The 18,074-nt window shown below is 44.9% G+C and overlaps 1 protein-coding gene across 5 annotated transcripts in view; it reads right to left on the minus strand.

Moving 5' to 3' along the window:
- Positions 1-252: 252 nt before the first annotated feature.
- Positions 253-18,074, minus strand: part of LOC118788728 (zinc finger E-box-binding homeobox 2-like) — a 76,274-nt gene continuing 58,452 nt past the window's right edge. For 2 of the 5 annotated variants that reach the window (XM_036544760.1, XM_036544762.1), the window contains 8 exons: positions 17,748-18,005; positions 13,756-13,824; positions 11,713-11,895; positions 10,663-10,877; positions 8,119-8,227; positions 5,800-7,808; positions 3,957-4,137; positions 253-1,597 (listed from right to left, as the gene is read on the minus strand). In XM_036544760.1, coding sequence (XP_036400653.1) covers positions 1,032-1,597; positions 3,957-4,137; positions 5,800-7,808; positions 8,119-8,227; positions 10,663-10,877; positions 11,713-11,895; positions 13,756-13,824; positions 17,748-18,005 — 3,590 coding nt within the window. In that variant the 3' untranslated portion in view covers positions 253-1,031. The remainder of the gene's footprint in view (positions 1,598-3,956; positions 4,138-5,799; positions 7,809-8,118; positions 8,228-10,662; positions 10,878-11,712; positions 11,896-13,755; positions 13,825-17,747; positions 18,006-18,074) is intronic. The other 3 variants (XM_036544764.1, XM_036544761.1, XM_036544763.1) reach the window with 3 other exon arrangements.

Consider the following 18,074-nt stretch of genomic DNA (forward strand, 5'->3'; position numbering starts at 1 on the left):
AAGGTTTGGTGTAATACTGACAAAAGTTAATGGAAAAAAAATTACAGAAAATTGCACAAACATGTAAACTAAGGAACTGCTGCCTATCTGTCTAATACTGACATGGGTGCTTCAAAGAACAAGGTGAACTATCTCTTAATACTGGAGCTGGTGTTGAGGTAACACACGTCACCTTCCAATACACTATACAAGGATGGCACTTGCAGAAACGCAGATTAAAAGGTTTGCATATAAGGCTTTGTCTTATTTAAAAAAAAAAAAAAAACACCTTACAAAGGCTTTCTCCTTCATAACACAATGTCGTTCTTCCCTCTTTCATCATACCATTCTGTCCTTCATCTCACAGTCACTTTAAGACTTCAATATCTTGAAATCACACAGGTATTATTAAAGTTCCTTCATTTATAGAAATTCTGAGGCCTAGAACTGTGTGGTTAGATGGCCTGAAAAAGGGCAAACTGTAGACAACACATTAAGTTGTGGATAAGTAATAATACTGATGAACTGTAGTGCAGGCACTACTGTATTTTTTAAACACTGTATAAATATACACAGGCAATACTTTTTTATTATTTTTGTAGTGAATATAGAAGCGGAGTGCAATTTGTACAAGTCACTAGTTTGTGCTATAGATACTATGAAACACAGGGATTTAGAATGTTAGCACCACACATCTTTTAGGCCTTAATACTGTACAATGTTTAAAATGTATGTCTTTATTTTTTTCTTTTTTCTTTTTTTTTTTTGCATAATGCAGCTTCTGAAACAATCCCTGCCGCTACCTCCCAGCCCCAACCCCCGCCCAAACTCAGACTTCAAATCAGAATTGCCACCCTCGAACCCGAGTCCGTCGTTACAAGCTTCTCGGAAGCTTCAGGCACGTGCACGTACAGCTTAAACACAGCAGCGTGTTTTGAAACCAAGCAGGTAACAAATACAACCAGGAAAAAAAAACCAGAACAACAGAAACAAACAAACATGAAAAAAAAAAAAAAACGAAAAGGAGTGAAGCTTTTGAATGCAGTAGTTAATTACACGCCATCCTCCACATTGTCCTCGTGGTCTGATTTGGTTTCCGTTTTCCCATCCACCGAGCTTTCGTCCATCGAGTGCTCTCCGTTCTCCTCCTCGTCCCTCCCCAGCGTGTCCGGGTCCGTGTCCATGCTCTTGATCTCGCTCTCCTCTTCCTCGAATTCGAACTCCTCCATCTTCCCGTACGTTCCTTCCACTTCCGCCTGCCTTTCTCTGGCCCCGCCCTCCGCCCCGCCCCTCAGAATGCCGTCCCGCCCCTCCAGGTCAGAATAACCCTGAGGAGTGATGCCCTGTAAGTACGCCCGGTTCATCAGTAGCTCTGTGGGCTCCAGATGGCCCTTCTCACGCGCCTCCCTCTCGGCTGCCTCCCGCTCCTCAGCCTCCCGCTTGCAGTAGGAGTAGCGGTGGTTCATGTGCTGGGAGTAGGAGCCTGAGTGGGAGAAGCGTTTCCCACACTTGTCGCACTGGTACGGCTTCTCCCCTGAGTGTAGTCTCGAATGCTCAATAAGGTGGTGCTTATGTTTGAACGCTTTCTTGCAGATTTGACACTGGTGCGGTCGTTTACCTGGTGGAGATAAAAAAAAAAGGCGGGGAGGGGAGGGAGAGACATGGGAACTGTCAGTTCGTTGCTTCAGGAGTCGTTTTGAAATTAAAATGACATGTTAGGAGGAAAAAGAAGAACAAACAACAGACGAACAAACACAACAGGCAAATGAAATGATAAAAATGAGACAAAAAAAATGCAGCATGCAGAATCTCAAGTTACAGTTTCCCAAACCAATACTGATATCATGCCAATAAAACAGAATTCAGATTTTTACTTTTTAAAGGTGTTACACACACTACCCAACAAAATGAAACACAGCAGCTATCTGTATATTTTACGCTCCCCTCCTTCCACTGAGGAGAGACGTAAAGAATCACTTATTTTAAGCACCAGTGCCTCTCTACAAGGGTGTACTACAAATAAAAGCAGTAAACCAAACAAACAGAAAAAGTGGTGGCGAGGAAATAAACAGGTGAAGTCAAGTTAGTCGACGACTCCTATGGCAGCATCGGTAGCTAATTGCTGAAAATGTAAATAAACAAATAAATAAATACATAAGAGAGAGAGGATCTGATTTTATTCTGGGACTCCCCTCCGCTTTGGAATTCACCATATTAGAACAGATGCTTAACATGCCGCGGCATGCGCTGTGCTGATGGGAGTGCAAGTTCATTACATCATGCCTCCGAATTAAGGGCCCATCTTGCGATAGCGCCGGCCGCATATCTGAGGAGGGACTGCTCGCCTCTCACTCCCCCCACCACCCGCCCCCTTCAGATTTACTACGGCTCAGCACGTCCGGAAATATAGCGGCCCATCTGACACAAATCACCCCCCCCCAACCCCCCCGCCCCCAGAAGTTTCTCCTTTGGCATTTCAAACAGCTCGTGATAGCGTGTGGAAGTCGGGGGAGTCACCCACACACATATGCAGACACATCTGGACAATTCCTGTCCGCAAATAGCCCTGGAATGCCTTCGACACCTTCCATAGCTGCCGCGCTCGAAAGCCCCCTCTAAGTTCAGAAATAGACAAGGCAGCACATATTCCTGTCGATGGATTGGTGAGGTGCGTAGTAGGGAGATGATGCAACCCCCCTGAAACATAGCCGCCGAGGGAAAAAATAAAAAAGAGGGGGCGAGACTATCATACTGTCACAGAATTTCTACAGCATAGGCGCGTGTGACACAGAAAGCGTCACCTAAGGGAATGGACTTCGACAATGGATTATTCGTTTGGGGGGCAAGACGAAGACTCCCTCCATCATCCACCTCTATGAGGGAAGCATAAGCTTGGTGGATTTATGGCTACCTTTGGCTTATTAGGAGAGAGGCCAAAGAGCACCACCTCAGGGAGCTGTTTGAAAATGCACCAGGAGGAACTTTGTTAACCCTTCCCTTTAACCGTCACGGAGAGGGTTATTTGTGTCTCTCATCACACGTATTATATTGAACTGTAAAGCACCTACAGCAGTTTACTGTCCAGTCCTTGTTAAAGAAAAATAAAAAATAAATAAACATAAAAGTATGTGTAAGTTTAGGCTATTTGAAGCAAATAAGGCCCAAAGTCTTCGCCATGCTGTGCATAAACTGATGTTCAAAATAGTAAAATGCTGTACGAAGATACAATGCGTATTTTTTTTTTACTGCGTACAGTAAATGCTTCCTGTTTTATTTACAATTCAAAGAAATATGTGGTGACAAACTGAGAATGCATCTATTCTTGTGCTCACACACAAATCATCACAGATGCACTCTGACTGAGAATACGGTCAGTCATTTAGACCAAGACTGACTCATTGACTCATCTTATATTCCAAGTTCATGCCCTCTGTTTCAAGACTTAAACCATATCTGCTAATCCCTGTCAACAGGAAAGAAACATGTTAGACCTTTTATTTAAAAAAAAAAAAAACACCTTGGGTTCTTCTCTGAAAAAGGAGTAAATAGGTGAATAAATAAATGAACAGTGAAAGTGATTGGTTGGATATTGCAAGCATTCTGATTGAGGCTTGCGCAGACTTGCAGCTGGGTAAGTGCTTGGTATGTCCAACCAAGCCTTTTCTCCATTTCATTATATAAATTATATTCAACTGTTCCGGGAAATTTTAAAACGAAAATTTCAAGTTCATAGCGCTTGTCAAATGAAAAACGGTAACAGTGGGACAAGCTAATGATATATTTTTTTCAGAGAAATACCTTTGGTGTGCTTTAAGCTAGCATGAACAACTGAAAGAGAACATCAAAGAAAGAAAGAAAGAGGCAAGGAGGGAAAGAAAGTAAGAAAAGGAGTAAGAACAAAATGAATAAAGGGTTCACGTAACACAAAACACAAAAAAAAGCACGGGGTAAAATAAAGTGTCTCGAACAGTATATACCTGTGTGTTCATATTTGTGTCTTAGAAGGGAACTGCTCTTCTGGAAAGTTTTGTCGCACAAGTCACACGCGTACATACCACTTTCGGTCTTCTTAATCTTCTTCCGCGAGAGACAGGACTCAGCGTCCGTCAGGTCTTCCAAGCCTGACATATAGTCTGCTGTTCCGTCAAGCAACTCCCCCTATAACATAACCAGATTTTCCTTTTCAATCCACACCTGCCAGCTACATATAGGCACGTTCTGCCTGTTATGAATGTGCACTTCGACTGACTTCATATCAGAATATTCTATGGCCTCCACCACTGAATATTCAAGCCATCAAGCCTTACTTTTTTCCCCTAAATCACTGAATGGAACTATTTACCATAACAGCAAGGTTTTCTTCTTTTTTGTTATTAATCAACAAGCATGTGAATGCTGACCCAAGTTACTGATGTAAAATATTTCAATACTCAAATATTTTGTCTCATTCCTACTGTTATGTGATGACTCCTAAATCCACATATGGAGCTTTCTGTAACCTGGTACTAAGCTTCTTGTTTGGGATGCACATGTATGAATATGATGAGTTTTAAAAATAAATACAAAAAAGATGACGGTAAATATTTAAATGAACTGACATGCTCTAAGACACCCCCCACGGTAACCAGATTTTAAAAGAACAATGAGTAACATTTGCCGACTTAAAAAATAAACAGAAGAGAGCTCAGGCAGGAGAATACTATCAACAAGGTTTAACTCAGAATATCATTAATATTTCCATATTCCATATATTTGCACACAAATTTGTTTTAATTTTATACAGTGAGTGTTAATTCTATATTTATCGGTTCCACTTTCACTGGGAAAATTAACCCGATAGGCTAACTTAAATTAATGGGGAAAAAAATAATATTACATTAGAAGGTTTTAATAATGAGAGCCTGACTTAACAGGGCATATGAGACAGTCCTCTAATTTCCAACACATAAAGATTACATCAAGAAGTGCAGTAAAGGACCAAAATTGAAAAGCACCAATGCCCTCATTAGAGGCTCTTGCTCTGGCCTTACAAGAATTCTGGAAACATTGCTACACTGGTTTTAAGAAGAGAGCACTATAATTCCTCAATCAATTTGGGCCAAACGCCCGTAGCTGTATTTTTAAAATCTAATTTAACAGCTTAGTATAGGAAAAATTATTAATACTTTTTTCCCTTTATCAGAATGGTTCTCCCAATGTTAAACAGCCTTCAGCATTCAGTGGTAATGAACACGGAGGCCTGTGCGTTATTAATCTGCACGTTGAAACTCATTTTGTCTGTTCCCTTTTTTAAAAAAGCAAGAAAAAAAGAGACACGTCTAGAGACACGAAGTCTGGCTGATCTTCCAGTCAGTGGGCGGACGTACTTTCGCTCCACTCACAGATGACTCCTTTCACTCACACAGAGTTTTCACTAATTAATACCTGAGAAAAAAAAAAAAAAAACTGATCTGAAAATTACACTAAGCACAAAACAGGTCAGATGAGCTGTTAAACTGAGGGAGAAGTCAAAGCAGCTGGTGACACAATGCTGCCCATAATCCACCTCTGAGTCTAGCGGCACCTGAATTTCTCACATCCTAACCTCCATTTCAGGGTGATGTGTCTAATGAAGCATACAGAAAGGGGGGGAAGTGGTTTCTGAGACACATATTACCCACAGCTGGTCTAGCTTCTTGGTTTGCCTGTTTACCGTGTGGCAGGTGAAGGCACATTTCACACTCCAAGTGCGTTTTAATTAGCAGTGGAATAAGCAAAGCTGTCCGAGAGAGCTAGAGCAAAGCGGCCCTCAAGGCTTCAAACCACAAGTGTCTTATTTACCTGGAAACCTGGTTTCCGCTGGTATTTCCTCCTTTGCTGCATTTCAGCAAAAGTAGCTGCTCCTGCTGCATAAGTGTAGGCCATGGGCGGTAGGAAGCTCATTTGATCCAGTCCCGGGTATGGCCTCAACCCGGGGATGCTGGCTTGGACTGGGGGCATGAAGGGGGCCGGAGCAAACGCGCCCTGTGGCGGAAGCGACGTGTACAAAGGTTTGGCACCGAAGGGGTTAATACCGAACATGGGGCTAGTGCTTTTCTCGAGGTTGTGGTTGTGGCTGTTGCCGTTGGCGCAGCCGGCGAACTCCTTCTTCAGATAGGCCAAGTTGAGGGGCTCCTCCAAGTGCTCTCGCGGGGAGGAAACGCTGTTGTGGTCGACGGTAATGTTGTTGGGTTTGGGCCTGTTCTTTACGGTCGGGATGCTTTTGGGCTCCCTCAGCAGTTTTGGCAACGACAGGTCCAGCGGTTCGGCCTGCAGGTCCTCCGAGGTGAAGCTGTTTGGAGTGTACGAGCTGCTGTGGGAGTTTTTCGAAGACGTGGAGGAGAGGTTCAAGGGGGAAGGAGTGTTGCTCCTTGAGTGGTCCAACTTCTCACCCGTTGGCTTGGCGCCAGAGAACTGGGCGGTTCTCGAAAGCCTGAGGGGGGTGTCACAGTTGTTGACATTGTTGTGGAGCTCCGCTATGGAGGGGGACGTGATCCGGTCTGTGGTCTTAATCAAAGACACCGGCGACCTGGCTGTAATGGAGTCTTTAGCCGGGGTGTGGTTGGCGGCAGCTAGCTCCACTTCTGCGTTGCTACGCTCTAACGGCGGGGTCCTGGCGTTGCCGTACTGATAGACTTTCCGCTGCTCGAACCACTCTTTCACAAATTCCTGAGGGAGGCCGACCGCTATGGAAATCTTCAGTAGTTCCTCTGAATTGGGCTCCATGTTCATGGCGAAATACGCTTTGAGCACAGACATGTGGTCCTTGTACGGGTTGAGAGGGTTCGCCACCCCCTTCTCAGAGAGCATGGAGGAGAGCAGGAAGGGCCGCTTGTCACTGAACGCCCCCAGCTTGTTGGGCGCCAGGTTGTCGTTAGGCTGCAGGACTGCCTTAATCTCCTCGTTCATTTTACACAGGTAACGTTCGTGCTGGTGTAAGGGAATTGGACCTGGGAAAGTTTCTTTGCAGTACTGGCAAGCGAAAGGTGTAAACGGCATGTTGCCTTCATGCACCTTGTCCTCTCCGCCAATGTCTAACACGTGATTGGACTTTTCCTTTTTGATATTGCTAATCTGTCTCTTTGAGTCTGCGGTCAAGCTCTGGAGGCAAGCTTTGGCTTCGTTCACCTTCTCTAGTGTGTAGTCGATGATGCTTTTGGTGGCACCATTGGGCCCGACCACTGGAAGAGCGACTGGGAGAACTCCGGAGGACGCTAGGCCCTGCTTCTGCTCCTCGATCTGTGACCCAAGCTCCTTCATGTAGGCCTTAAGCTTGGAGATGTCCTCGGGCTTGCAGTCCATCTTCTGCCGGCACACGGTGTTGTCCACAATTTGGAGGACCCTGTGCACCTCGCTCAGGTTGTTGCTCAGGGCGGGGTAGCCCAGCATCGGCGAGTCCATGCCCATCCGCATGTGCGCCAGGGGGCTCTGGGCCGTGCCGTGGATGCCCAGAGGGCTCCCGCCCCCCATCCCATTGGTGTAGGGCCCTGGCCCGCCGCCGCCGAACCCGTGGGAGGCCATCATGAGCTTGTAGTCATTGAAGTCCAGCGGCTCTGCCTTGATGTCGAGGTGGCCGGCCTGGTCCTGGCCCAGAGGCTTGCCATTCTCCAGCTTGTGCCGCAGCTGTGTGATGGCGGAGTTGGTGGGGGAGGAGGACGCTGACGTGGGCGAGGAGCCCGGCTTCATGCCCCCTCGCATTCGGCCGTTGACCGCGATCAGGCCAATGCACTTCTTGCTGCTGATGTGGGAGCTGTAGGAGCCGGAGTGGGAGAAGCGCTTCTTGCAGTTTGGGCATTCGTACGGCTTCTCACCTGGAGGAAGAGAAAACGGAACTTTGATGACTTCTTTTCTATTTAACACAAACAGATACTAATAGAGGGCAGTACTCCATATACATACACTATGTATTAAAAAAATAAGAAAAAAAACAAACTAAAAAAAAAAAACTTCATGAACCATATTCATTTGTTTTAATTTCTCAGTTATTAGATCATTGTTGGGAACAAAACAAACACACTCCGAGACTGACTCATTCATTGACAGTGGCCAGAAATAAAAAAGAAATGCCTTAATGAATAATGAATATTCAAAAGGGAGTGCAGCAGGGTCCCTGCCACCCACCGCTGTGAATCCGCAGGTGTTCCTTCAGATGGTGTTTGTATTTGAAGGCCTTGCCACATTCTGTGCATTTGAACTTGCGGTTACCGGCCCCTTGGGTCAGCAGTTGGTGCTGTGGAAGAGACAAACATGCACGTGAGCGCCGCGTAAACATTTCAACAGGAAGGGCTAGATAAATAACCGCAATCGGCGCACCGTGGATGAGTCAGCCAAATGGCGCAAGCTGCTTCAAAACATCTCGCCTTTCTTCTTACAAAATCATCAATGAGAGAGAGAAACTGTGGTGGCGAGTGCCAGAGCGAACCACACACCTTGTCGGTTTCCTTCCTAATTTGCCTTTGGATTCCGTCAAGCATAACAGCTAAAAAGTTCTACAAGTTCCCCTTCTGAGAGTTTCCCGTCATTAAAAAAACAAAAAATGCGATCAACTTCTATTAATATGAGGATAATTGCCAAGGTGAAAGTGTTGGTTATTTACAGGAACTCCCCACAGAGATCCAACATTAGTAGATACAAATGAAGTTTTACCCAAGACAAGGTGCATTTACATGAGTCTTCATGATGTCTTAATTGGTATCAAATTCACAGGGTGTTCGAATCTTCAAATGGCCCTTTGATAAATTTGGACTACATGATGTGGGCCGGGTCTTGATTTGCTCTTCAAAGGTAAGACGTCGAGTTCGTCTCCCTGCATCTGCAATTCAAACGAGGCCCCCGCAATCAAAATATCACGGCGACAACAGCAACAGCAACGGCAACAAAAACAGTCGCAGCATAAATCGCGAACACCCGCGCTCCAGGCGCGCGCCATTAATTCAGAGTAGGAGGTGAGCATGTTAAACGGTTAGGAAAACACAAAAGCTCTCTCAGCGGCGCAGATACCAGCCCCCTGATCCAGGCTGACAACTGCCGGGGTACGCTGGCTCTGCCCACATTCCTGGAGAGACAGATGGTGTTCCGCGAGACACAGGGAGGTTTGTTCAAACAGCAGCAGCCACCTTCAAAGATCAGGCGGAGGGGACCAGCGAGGGGACCCCCGTATCTCATATGTTGCCGAGTTGCATAAACAAACAGCAACAGCTGCTTTGCACCCCCTCCCCAAACCCCCCCCCCCCCCCAAAGGACTGCTGCAATCCTTTTTTGTGTCGCTATTACTACTGATACAGTCGTTTTCAAATGCCTAATTGTGAATGCCACCAGCGGATGAGGGGGCTCCTTTTAACGCTGAGCTCTCCCCCCAACATTACTCAGCACGGGAAAGGGGGGGGGGGGGGGGGCATGGGTGAATATTTAATTCTGATTGGCCTCTCTTGAGGGAGCTGCCCTTGTTTCTCCCGCTTGCATACATTAGGCATATAAATAGAAATGAATCTAATTTAATAAAATACGTATTTTACTCCTTTTCTTTCAAAATATGGTGCATATTTTAGAGTGTTGTTAAAAAAACAATATTACTTCATTCTTTGATGGAAAGATTAATATTACCTGGAAGAAGGAAATAGTTTACTTTACTGCATGATGCTCAGCTATGACATTTCCAAACAAAAAAGATGTATTATCCATCTTTTACATACAGTATATCTTGACATTACATCAGTGGTACTTCCACAGAGATGACAGTAACAGCAGAACTAAGTTCTGATATAAATTCACCATGGGGAAACACAAAATCATGGGGAAGTCACACACATGACACACTAGAGGCAATGTGTTGAACCGCCCTGTCTACTAAAAGGACATGGCCAGGGCCTTATGATCTGAGCACAGATGTGATTGCTGCTAGACTGTCCTATTTACACATCACAGTCAAACACAGGTCAGTCACAGGCCTGTGCCGTAAAGTCCTTTAAGAAAAGGAAGTAAACAAATACGCAAACATTTTGTTAATTTCGGGATTAGGACACTAGTGCTGGGGAGACCAGCTCATGCTTAAATTTGCTTTGGTAGGACAGTCAAGTCAATGAGATGAAGTAGGTTGTTGGCACCAATTCTATTCCTAATGGACTGAGGGAGTATCTGTTTAAACCGACTGCCAAATCTGGTTGTGTCCCTTCTGTTAGCGCTGCTGAACTGGATATATGTTGAAATTCCACACAATAAGACACAAACCAAGACAGAGTATAAAGACTAGATTGTATGTACTTCTTAGCAAGGGAAGTCTGTATTCATGCATTTAACAGATGAATTGGGTTTCTTAAAGAATGAGTTAAAACCTGATTTGCAAATGTAAAGAGTAAAGGACAGTTTAAGGAAGATAAAGTTTCCAAATTGGAAATGAACAGCATCACTCGATTGAGAACACGGAACTGCTAAATCATATCGAGAAGGCCATCAAAAATCCATTTAGGCCTCAATTAAATCAATTATCATTAAAAGAGATCCGCATCTTCAAGACGCCATGAAATATTAGGAGTGATTGCCAATCAAAATGATTTTCTTTTCTGTGAAGGGGGCAGCAGTGCAAAGAGACATAAAGAGAGAGAGGGAAGGAGAACGGGGGGGGGACAGAGGAGGAGACGCAGGGAAGCGAAGCCTTGCTGCCCTCACCTGCTCTCGGCCCGGCTTGTGTGTGGCCATATGCCTCTCCAGCTGTGTGCGGTGAGCAAAGGAGTAGCTGCACAGTGGGCAGGTGAAGCTCTCCTCGTTCTTCTCGTGGCGGTATTTGATGTGCTCCTTGAGGGACGTCAGGCGCTTGTACCCGCGGTCGCAGTAGGGGCAGGTCAACAGCTGGGCGAACGCGTCCGGAGTTCCGGGCTGTAGCTCTGTAGGGGAAGAGGAGGGGGGGTGGCCAAGAGGTCAGAAAAGCAAGTGGGCACACGGCCCAGCGTGGCATGGGAGGCATCTCCACAATCCACGCTGTGGAGTGCCGCCATCTTCAGCTGGCACCCCTGCCTGCACACATAGGCATGCACACACACAAACACATACACACACACTGTTTCAGGACAAGTCAGTGCTCATCAGCCTGCATTCTGAGTCAGCAGGTTGTGAATATATCCAGCCATATTAATTGCAGGGACGTTAAAACGGGCAGGGTATGGAATGGCCTCAAATAGATGGGTATATTAACTGTTACATACACATTCTTAAATGGGGATAGTAATATTCAAATATTTTCATGTCACAATCAAATTAGGGTAGACAATATACATATTTATATGTTTCATATACATGTATTTCAGTGCTTATGTAATGTTAAAGTTGGTAAAATGACCTGGTCCTCCATTATCCTGATCTTAATTTATTATGTTATGATTATGTTTATACTCCAAGGAATTTCTTAACCAACACACTCCTGAATACCTTTCAGTGTCTCATTCAATCATTCTAAATGTCGAAATGTCTCAGAATTTCCGGCTACCATTTTCTGCCTAAAATACATTTAATAAATTCCACCCGAATGGATCCAATTTTTTTCTCTCTTCCTGGGTGAAGATGGAGACGGGCTATCCGATTTCAGGCCCGGACAGCTGCTGCTCCGGTCTGAAGGTAAACACGGAGGCATCCAGCGAAGCTGCCAATCCAACAGCTGCCCGTGTCACCAAGAGGCTGCTGTACACCACCCCCGCCGCCCCTTGCTCCTCCCAGAATTCTTACCATTTTCTTCCTGTCCGTTGGCCTCGGGCGTGCCCAGCCGTGACAGCTCCTCGGGGGCTTCTGGGTAAATGATGGCAGTGTCGCTGCGCTGCAGGTACTCCTCGATGCTCACTCCGTGGCTCTCCTCCAGCTTCCGTTTGGCAAAGAACTCCTCGAATTCGGAAGTGCAATCCATATTTTTCACTGAAAAGACAGGGAGTGATAGAGAGAGGGAGAGAGAGGTGGATACATCGTGAGAAATGTGGTGTTACAGAAAGACACTGAAAACATGTTGCTCTAAATGTGATGAGCAAAAACCGAGAAAACCATTAAGACAGTAGTTTGGGAAGGATACATCTAAGTTACTGTGCTGTCTTGTCACATAATGGCCGCTAAAATAAGAAATATGTGTTCATCTTGGCAGTGTACCATCTACAATGGTTGAGAGGCTTTTAAAGATAAACCTTTTTACAATAAACGTATTGCCAGTTACACTACAAATGTTTGTGTGGAAATCAGATTTGCCCGGGTTGCTAATATCACCTCTTATTTCCCTCATCATACATTAAATTAACTGAAATCCAATGACGCTGCTGCTTAAATTGTGAATCTTTACAATTATCTGAAAAGTCAGGCATTTATCAAGCCAAGCTTTGTCACTAAAGCCCATGAGGGATGTAGTCTATTTACATGTTTTATTTTACCTGTATCTACCTTCCTTCTCTGTTACTTCAAAGAAAGGGCCAAATTTGTGACCCAAACGCGTGCATCAAACGGACATAGTGGCTGTACTACAATGACACTACACTTGTGTGAAAAATGAAAGTGGAAAGTTAAACATACTCTAAAAAAGTGCTGGAAAAAAATGCCGAAGACAGACATTGTGTCTAGCAATGCGCTCTGCAGTTGCTGTTCTTTAGGGAAAGCGAGGCTGCAAGAGGGAGATAGCTGCCCCAAGTCTAAAACAACGCTAATAAAAAACCACAACCCTTAGCCAGGAAATGACAGGCTCTAATTGGTACACACAGATTACAGGCCCAAATCCCCCCTCCTGCCAAACTTTGCATCGGTTTCCATTATACCACAGCCTCGCCTCTGTAGATATTTCTCTTCATCAGCAGCTCCTGTGACTCTTGCTGCGTTTGTCAATTACTCAATATATTACCAGGCCAGCAAGCTATGTTTTTTATAATTGTGATTTACTTTTATTTGCTACCTTATGATCAGATTGCTTCCTCACCAAGTGAAGGTAAACCCAAGATGTTGTGTTTTGTTAGGCCGTAAACATTCTATATTCCAATTTGAAAAAGGTCAGCGCAGTGGATTGAGTCTTTGACCAAAATTACTTCAAAATCTCAGACTGTCAATGGATCTTTTTAAATCTTGCTGTACAGTGTGACAGTAAAAGTATGCCTTTGATAATCTCAAATATTAATTATACTGTCCACAGTGACAGTGACAGAGTGTGCCAATGTGCTTCAGAACAGGCAGGCCAATAGCTAAACATTGTCTCACTGTGGACAAATTTTAAGGTAGGTATATGATTAAAAAAAAAAAAAACTTAAAATGAAATGAAATTTACTGACCCCGAAAGGAAGAGGCCCATATTGTCTCTACCTGTTTCTCATTAGGGAAATGACCTGAATGAAATACCACCTAGGCAGTTGCCATTGTTTGAGGCAAGCGATTACCAATGGCCCATTTCCTAAAAAAATCCCACATAAGCAGAGCCTTGCATCATCATTCTCCAGGACATTCAGATCCTGAACAGAACATGACAGGATATCTATTTCTATGGAAACCAAGCTGTTCCCCAAAAAACAAGCATTGCTTTGACAAGTGAGCCGCCGAAGAAGGGGCTGGCAATCCAGGTCTAATGGACAGTGGCCATGATGATAAGTATTCCCTGGGGGGGGCCTTGTAGGTGGTTCTGTTTACTTAATTAGGGACAGCAGGTAGGATTTGGTTCCTCTGTTTCTAACAGACTATGGCTGAAAATAAACACGCAGACACACAGAAAGCACACTGCGGGGCCCAAATCTCCCCGCTTGGAAGTTGACTCACCTGTACCGTTTCCAATCGTCTCAAGAGTGGCTTCAGGCCCCATAGTGTCATACTCATCTTTCATTTCATCTGAGGAGAAAACAGAACGTGGGAGAGAGAGAGAGAGAGAGAGAGAGAGAAAGAAAGAGAGTGAGAGAGAGAGAGGTGGGGAGGGGTGGTTAGGGGGCTAGTCAGTGCCAGAGTGTACCAAGCAAACTGAGTTCACAATGAAGCCTTCACAGGAAGGTACAGAGAAATGAAAGGGACGCTGTGCCCCAGTCGCTTGCTCTTTTGTTTGGGAATCTTATTGAATGCTATCGCCTGGACCAGACAGAGACTTATTTACCTAAACATGACAAACAACGACTGAGGACAGCCCTCTCTCACGCCAGGGAGCTGGACTTGCCCAGCGCGTAGATTAATGCAAGACGTCCCGTCCACCTGAGCAATCAAACTCAGACTGCAACGAGACCCCTGGCTTTTTCTCCTCTAACACAATGCAGTCATCCCCTGTTGAAGGCAACACGCATTGGGGGGGGAGGCTTAGCTAATAATGCTGGGCTTTATCTTTTGACCTTTCTGCTCCTTGTAGTCAATCAACGTAATGCCCGGAGTGGAGGGGACATCCTGCCCTGGCGTAGGTAAGACTCCGCAAAATGAAAGTCTCCTGACGGGCTTGTTAAACAAGGAGACACAACAACTTGTGACAACTGGGGAATTCTCCGGGCACGGTTAACAAGAGGACATTGTCGGCAGTACATACAGACAATTAACTTAAGGGGGCTCCCCCTCTGTAACTCCTTCCGCCATGGCTTTTAAAAATCAAATCAAGGTATTTCCGAGAAGACAGCAGCTCGCTGTAAATTTAGCTATTGTGTTTGTTCCTCCTAGACCACGGACCGGACCTCATGTGATTCCTGCCGAGGAGTCACAAGTGTAACAAGCTTCCCAGCATGCACAGCCTGAGATAAGGGGGAGAGAACAACAACGCCTGGCCACTTTCTTTCTCTTGCTGTTTGCATAATATTGCAGAACTTCCTTCCTCATCACAACGAATTACAAGTGAAGGAACTACTTGCGCTTTTTTTTTGTTTTAAAGCTGCATGCAATAGGCCAAGGTGGTTAAGAGAGCCCCTGTATCAAATTAGCAATATTAATAAATTACTATAGATTGCAGTAATTGTTGTGCATCCTGTACCCATGAAATCAAAACTGCTGTAGGTATATTGTCTGAATTGGTTGTTCACAGCCAAAAAGTCACTTCTTATTCTTAACTTAGCTCTTTTTTTGTAATTGTTTAATTCTTTTCATTATACTTTTCATTGAGAGTTAAATACAGAATGTATTTAATTATAATTTTATGTAAAACAGATTGTTCAAAATGGGGGTGGGGGGGATTTTTGTTGTCATCATGGCTCCTAAGAAATATTTTAATTATTTTGTGGGGGCTCGGCTGGCTTCCTTCTGCACTGAGCAGATAAAAAAACACACCCAATGGCATGAGAGGACAAAAAGGCCCCTCGAGGGAAAAGTGCTGCACTTTCCTCTGACGCGACATGAAGCTCCACTGAAGGAGACACTTGCCAGCCATTTTGCATTTGCATATGTGGAGGGTTTTGAGTGCTGTTGTCTCCTGGTAATGACATCAAACCAGGCTCTGCGCTCTGAAAAAAATGGCCCTTCAGTGGCATAACAGAAGTAACACTGGAGGAATGTATGCAATCACGCATTCCACCACGCTACTGAACACCACTCTTCATCCTGAGAAACTAGCACATACAGCCATACTTTCTTAGTGCGCCATTTACTTATGTTAGTCTCGCTTTTGTTCACTTGGCTTGCCATTTGACACTGTTTTCAGTAGACACATAGGAGTTGTTGGGCTAGCCTCCTTTGGTAGATTGAAACGACACCATTTCTTTGTACTTTCACTTGTTAAGAGATGTGGGAATCCTTCCACTAGGAGGTGGGGTGAGACCACTAACACTTACTTCACTTTTGGGGCGCTTGTGCAAAGCTTAGGTCATTTTTTGAGTTCTCTGTCCAATACATTAGCATTGCTTTAAGAGAAAAAAAAGAAGAAAGGCTTTGCAGTGAAAGCACGGTGTGACCTGACCGTCTGCTCCCGCTTGTCTGTACCTGATAAATCAGACTGTAGACACATGTAAAAGACAGGGGTATAAAGGAGGCATGCACCTACTGAAGGCTAATGTTTAAATTTCTGCTGTAGCCCGGTAGGGGTGCGGAATACCTTTCGTCTGCTCTCCAATTGGCCTGTTTACTTAACATCACCAATCCAGTTTATTTTGAAAACGTTCCTATTCCTCATTGCCCATTACTGCTGGAACAGGGAGCTGTAAAAACAAGCGGTCCCTCCTATTTTATTCCTCTAACAATCCTTGAATAATAAAAAAAGAACAGGGAGGGGGGAAAAAAAGAAGGCAAGGTTAAAAAAGATCGTGTGCGATTGGTTTTAAAAATTCCCCGGCAGTGATTATGATGTCATGGCTTTCCACAAAGGATCTGCCCCTGAAGAGGGAATTTAAAAAGTCAAGGACGGTTCCTGGCACAACTGTCTTGACAGCGTTGGAAGTGGAAAAGACACAGAAGGAACCTACGCTGGCCTCCTCAGCTCCAGACCTGTGTCCTGCGGGCTGGGCATCAAGGCGCTGGAGAAGACTGCGGCTTATCTCAGGCCTAAGCTATGTGCTTGAGGTGTCAGTGTAGACAGTATGGCACCATGAAAGAAGTGGGGGGGAGTGCCCACAAGCTTCACTGAGGTTCTGTTCTCAACATCTCTCCAATGCGCTTTGAATATGTAGGAATGTGGCTGATCTTGTAGCACATGAGAAACGTATTATCAGCAAATTGCAACACCGTTCAACCACAGACATTAAGGCTCAACTTCTTTGTTTTTTTTTTAAAGCTGTTACAACACAAGCACCGCATGTTCTCTTTTCCTACACCTATTTTAACATAACACAGAAAAAAATTAGAATATAAAAAATCATGTGCCCCTTGTTACTTTTTTTTCATTAAACAGCAGATGTCTCCAGCACTGACTACAGTTGCCAGATTTCTGTTATGATGATGATAATATCCCCCAAATCGAACTCTTCTCACCGAACGCACTTTTTTGTCCGTATTAAAATTTGATATTTTCTATTCCCCCTTTCAGCACTGCACACAGCCAGTTCATTAGCTGAAATGAATAGCTAACACCGGCTCGTTTAAATGGGGGGTGTCTTACATGAGTTCTCGCCACACTTTGTTTCTGTCAAAAGGCTCCAAGAATCATTGACTCGTATTATACATGCAAATGGCCATCATAAAAATAAAAATTTCATTTAAGATTGTTAATGACTCTTGCAGCTGCCTGGCCTGCTTTAATGATTATCCTCTGCCCCTAATTAAAAGTATTTATCTTTCAAGCATCCAGGACTGCAGAATCTAGTTCTCTTCCGCCTCTGATGGCGAGTTGTGCGAAGTAAAAAAAGGTTTTAATAACAGAGGTGCTGCAAACACCCGCCTGCTACATCATCGGTGCTGAGACCTGGGAAATGAAGTTTCTTTACCTGTCATATCTGAACAGATCTTTTCATGAGCAGCAGAAACTTTGCATATTCTTCAACAATGCATGCTCATGGTAATGATTTGTGGACTGTACTGTCTTGTAGTCCTAGACAATTAACTGACATGTTAATTCTGTGTTTTCTAAATTGCCATTTCATGAGAGAAATCTGGAAATCTGGAAGTATGGAGATGTTTACACCTCTGTGTACGCCAGCAGATGTAGCCAGAGGTGGTATAAGATAAGGGCAATGAATTTGTGTGTCTGCATCAGATGGCTCATTTTTTCCATCAAAATGGACTCTGCCCAGTCCGTCATAACAGTCCAGCACACGGCGAGATCCATAACAATGTCATAAATATTTCAACCAATCAAAAATACTTTGGACTTTGAACACTGTGGGTGGATGGGTGTGGCCCTGGCGCTGACATGTGACACTCACCAGTACCGTCCAATGAGACTCGCAGCATATCGCTGTCGGGCCAATCGTGGTCCACCCCGCTGTCCCTCATGTCCTCGTCCTCCTTGGTCACCGGCGCGTGCCCCGGCCGCGGGGAGGCCTCGCGATTGGGCGCGCCTGCCGGGCTGCCCTCCCCCCTTTCCCCGTTGAGAAGGCCGTGCTCCTCCTCCGAGACCAGCAGCTTGTCATCCTCGTCCGTCTCCGAGCCCGTCTCCACGACGTTCTCGTAGTTCAGCACTGCCAGAGAAAAGAGACGGGAACAGGGCACGTTATTCTCCGTTACTCAGCCAATCATTCCTGCTTGCGATC

Source organism: Megalops cyprinoides, chromosome 14, assembly GCF_013368585.1.
Source record: "Megalops cyprinoides isolate fMegCyp1 chromosome 14, fMegCyp1.pri, whole genome shotgun sequence".
Lineage (NCBI taxonomy): Eukaryota > Metazoa > Chordata > Actinopteri > Elopiformes > Megalopidae > Megalops > Megalops cyprinoides.